The sequence below is a fragment of the Trichechus manatus genome, unplaced genomic scaffold (assembly GCF_000243295.1).
Source record: "Trichechus manatus latirostris isolate Lorelei unplaced genomic scaffold, TriManLat1.0 scaffold00015, whole genome shotgun sequence".
NCBI lineage: Eukaryota > Metazoa > Chordata > Mammalia > Sirenia > Trichechidae > Trichechus > Trichechus manatus.
The window spans coordinates 24,911,797-24,916,134 of NW_004443951.1; the positions used below are offsets into that span (position 1 = coordinate 24,911,797).

General features: G+C 44.9%; 1 protein-coding gene across 1 annotated transcript in view; it reads left to right on the forward strand.

Moving 5' to 3' along the window:
* The window catches only part of RNF19B (ring finger protein 19B), a 21,145-nt gene that overhangs the window by 360 nt on the left and 16,447 nt on the right, over positions 1 to 4,338 (forward strand). The window contains 1 exon segment of the mRNA XM_023727266.1: positions 1 to 353. This exon segment is cut by the window's left edge and continues 128 nt beyond it. Within this exon segment, the coding sequence (XP_023583034.1) occupies positions 1 to 353 (353 nt within the window).

Below are 4,338 nucleotides of genomic sequence, written 5' to 3' on the forward strand. Positions count from 1 at the left end.
GCGGCGGCGGGGCCCGGGCTCGACGATGAGGAGGCGGCAGAGGGCGGCGACCCGGGCCCGGAGGAAGTGGAGTGCCCGCTGTGCCTGATGCGGCTGCCGCCTGAGCGGGCCCCGCGCCTCCTCAGCTGCCCGCACCGCTCGTGCCGGGACTGCCTCCGCCACTACCTGCGCCTGGAGATCAGCGAGAGCCGGGTGCCCATCAGCTGCCCCGAGTGCAGCGAGCGGCTCAACCCGCACGACATCCGCCTGCTGCTCGCCGACCCGCCGCTTATGCACAAGTACGAGGAGTTCATGCTGCGCCGCTATCTGGCCTCGGACCCCGACTGCCGCTGGTGCCCGGCCCCGGACTGCGGGTGAGCGCGGGGGCGTGGCCGCCGGGGGCGGCCGGCTGCGGCGGAGGGGCGTGACGGGGGCCGAGTGGACCCCCAGCCTGAGGATGCGACCAGCGTGTCGCCAGCGCGGAGAGGCGGACCCCGGCCAGGCGCGTGTTCCAGCATTGAGTGAGGGAGGAGGAGAGGGATGACCAGTGGGAGAGAGAGGAAAGCGCCAACTGCGGCGATCTGGTAACCGTGAGCCACTGGCAAGCCCATACGGGGGGAAGGCACTCAACACCCCAAGGGCTTGAGGTGGGCGATTGAACGGTCGGTGAGGGGAAGGGAGCTGTCCATCAAGTCAGGAGGTAGGGAGAGGTAATTTCTTGTTGGACGAATGTTCTGTCTAGAGGTAGGAGGGAGTCTCTTAATGGGCATAGGGAAGGTATATTTGGCAAAGAAGGAAATGAGAGTATTTTTCTGAGGGGACCGTGCTTCGGAGGGGTGTGTCCATTTGGTTACAGGCAGACTTAACAGCTTTGCAGGAGAAGGCGTGTTCTGCCTGACAACCACTACTCTTAAAGTTGGGATGGAGGAGACAGCTCACTGGCAGAGCTCTGAGGGCTGTGGATACTGTGTGTCTTCTGTGCTATTGGGAGGCTCCCTGTGGTTCTTTACCCTGCTGCCTTGGACAGGGTGGACAGGGATAAACAGACCCCCTTTCTTTGTCCAGGAAGGGGCTGTTTGTAGAAGCAGTGGGGCACTGAGAAGCATGCGCCGAGACTGGTATGGTAGGAGAAAATGTGTTTCCCAGCCCCTCTAATCTTGAGTTCTTGATGACCGTGAGTCTGTTTAATGCACTATGTATGCTGAATTTTTAAGGTCAATGAGTTAAAATATGCATTATCTGCAGAGACATAATACCACCAGATTTTGCTACATAAGCATTCACTGGAGAGCTCCCCCCTTAAAATTTGACTGTGTTACTGTCAGTATATCCCATGAATGGCTGCAATAGCAAAGAGGGGCTCATCTAAGTGGTTGGGAGTCAGACTGTGCCATTACCTGCTCTGTGACCTTGGGCAGATCGTTTTATTCTTGTGTGCATGTTGTGGGGGCAAAAAGATGCCAGGGACTCTTTGCATTGTGTACATGTAATGCTAGTAAAATTCTGTGTGATGCTTTGTTTCAAAGGAGTTAAAAGGGCTTTTGATTGTAACCTATATCAAGGCTGTTTTGAGATTTCCATGATGTCGCCATTTGTCTCCTTTCAGAAGGAGCAATCTAAGAGTGTCTAGGAGAGTGAGAAGAGTTGTTCTATTTTTTATTCTGCCAGACTTGTTTAGAGATGGGTGTGTTATTTAACCTCACAGATATGGGGTTTCTAAATTACTTGGAAGTGTTGCTGTCAAAGGTACTGTATTTATCTATGGTGAATCACTTTCACTTTCAGTTTATAGGTATCAGAAAAGGACCTTGTCGGCCTCTTGGAAGGGCTTGGAGGTCTTGCTAGCTTTAAGAGGTTAATTTATATGGTATTTAAGTTTTGCAAACACTGCTGATCTATTTTCCAAACCAAATTAATATTAACCTGAGAGAATACTGTATTGTTCTCCTTTTTTGAGATGCAAGTATCCTTGAATTTTAACTAAGAAATGTGATAGCTTCAGAGCAGATCTGTGACTGAATGCAGATCACCTTTCTGAATAAGCTCCCCTTTTGTTTTTTTAATATTAACAGCCACTATTTATTGACCATTTAGTGCATACCAGACACTATTCCAAACCTTTGTATGTCTCATCTGTGGTATAACATTTTGTTTTATCCTCACAACCACTCCAGGAACTTGGTCTGGTTATCTGCACTTTACAAATGAGGAAACTGAGGCATAGAGAGAAGTTGCTTGCCTAAGATCACACCGCTTTTAAGAGCAAGCCAGGATTCAAATCTTGATAGGTCTAAAGCCAGAGGTGGTCACATCGCCTCCTTGGTGTCTCACCCTTCCTCAGCCAGGTCTCCCTAGATGGGAAAGCTAGAGCCCAGGTCAAGGGAGCAGCAGTCTATAAACATTAGGTGGCTGGCGTTGACAAAACAACTGACGTTTATTCTTTTCTCTTTTTTTTTTTTTTTTATAGTATTGTGTTTTCAGTGAAAGTTTACATAGTAAATTAGGTTCCCATTTAACAATTCTTACACAGATTGTTCAGTGATATTGGTTACATTTTTCACAGTATGTCAACGTTTTCATTATTTCTGTTCTGGTTGTTCCATTTCCATTAATCTAGTTTCCCTGCCCCCCATTACCTTCTTATCTTTGCTTTAGAGTAAATATTGACCATTTGGTCTCATAGATGATTTTTTAAAGGAGCACAGTACTCACAGGTGATATTGTTTATTTTATAATCTGTTATTTAGCTGAAATGTGACCTCTGGGAGTAGCTTCAGTTCAAAGTTTAAAGGGTATCTCAGGGTGATAGTCTCAGGGTTCCACTAGTCTCAACCGATCCAGTAAGTCCGGACTGTTTTTTTTTAAAGAATTTGAGTTTTGTTCTACATTTTTCTCCTATTCTACCAGGGTCCATCTTTTGTGTCTCTTATCAGAAAGGTCAGTAGAACAAGCACCATCTAGTTCCTCTGGTCTCAGGGTAGATGAGGCCATGGTTCATGTAGGCTGTTAGTCCTGTAGACTAGTTTCCTTCTTTCTTTTTTGCTCCGGACACGTATAAACCTATAGTTGTATCTTAGATGGCTGCTCTTAAGCTTTTAAGACCCCACACACTACTCACCAAATTAGGATGTAGAACATAAACTTTATATTATGACTGAGTTGCCCCGTGAGACTATGGTCTTAAGCCTTCAAACCCAGTAAACCAATCCCTGGATGTGTTTAGTTATGTCTTAGTCCCCTTTTGTTTTTTATTTCTCCAAAGTTAATTTCTGTCTTTGTTCACATCAATAAAAATGGACAGAAATTAATTTGCAGGCTTGATGACACTGTAAACCGTTACTCATTTGGAAGTTATTAAAAAAATTAGGCCATTTCTCACATTAGTCAAGTACTGGGTTAGTATCATCCAGAGTTTATTTTTTAAAATTTAGTTAAAAGAATTATAACAATTATATGTATACATTTCTAAGAAAGGATTGTCTATGGGCTTAAAGAAGGTAAAGTTTAGAGAAAGGAGGCAAGCTGGCATCTGACTAGCTGTTGTGCCAGGCATACATAATTTGATCCTTATCAACATTGTGAGATAGATTTGATCTAGCTTTACAAATGAGGAAACTGAAGTTTGGAGAAATCAGGTGACTTCCTCAGGGTCATATAACTAGTAAGTGATGGAGACAGACTTCGAGTACAGGTGTTAACTCCAACCAAGGCCAATATTTTTTCTGCTCATTCTCTGTTTTAAAAAGCATGAGCTTGTCAGCATAGCCGCCATTATTGAGGATGCTACTGTTTGAGGGTGCATGTAGTCAGGTTGTGGCCAAAGGACAATATTGAGAGAGTCCAAGATGGTAGAATCTAGTTTCTTTTCTGATTCCTGTTGCTAACAGCCTCTTGCCTACTTTGTTTTTCTTATCTGAAATAGGCATAATCCTTTCCTGAGTCGAGAGGCTTAATTAATGTTTGTAAAGTGTTTTGAGATCTTCAGCTGAAGGTGTTAGATAAGTGGGGAGTAACTTTAAAATCCTGTCATTGCCCAAACAGATGTCTGATATGGCCAGTGGTTTTGCTGCCTGTTTTTAATGCCAGGATAAAAATAGCTTTTGTATTCCACTGAATGTTGTGATTCTCTTTTGTTTTGTTTTGATTTAAACTGAACTGTTCTATTCTTTGGACCTGGTAAAAGTAATGGGTGACCACTAGAAGAGAAGCCCAAGTCCCAGTTATCTTTGTTATCTCCTCCCATGCCTGACGATCTTTTCTGCCCACAGGTCAAGTTCTTCCCAGCCCAAATTATCAAGTCTTCTCTCTGCTCTGTGTGTGTGTGTGTGTGTGTGTGTGTGTGTGTGTGTGTGTGTGTGT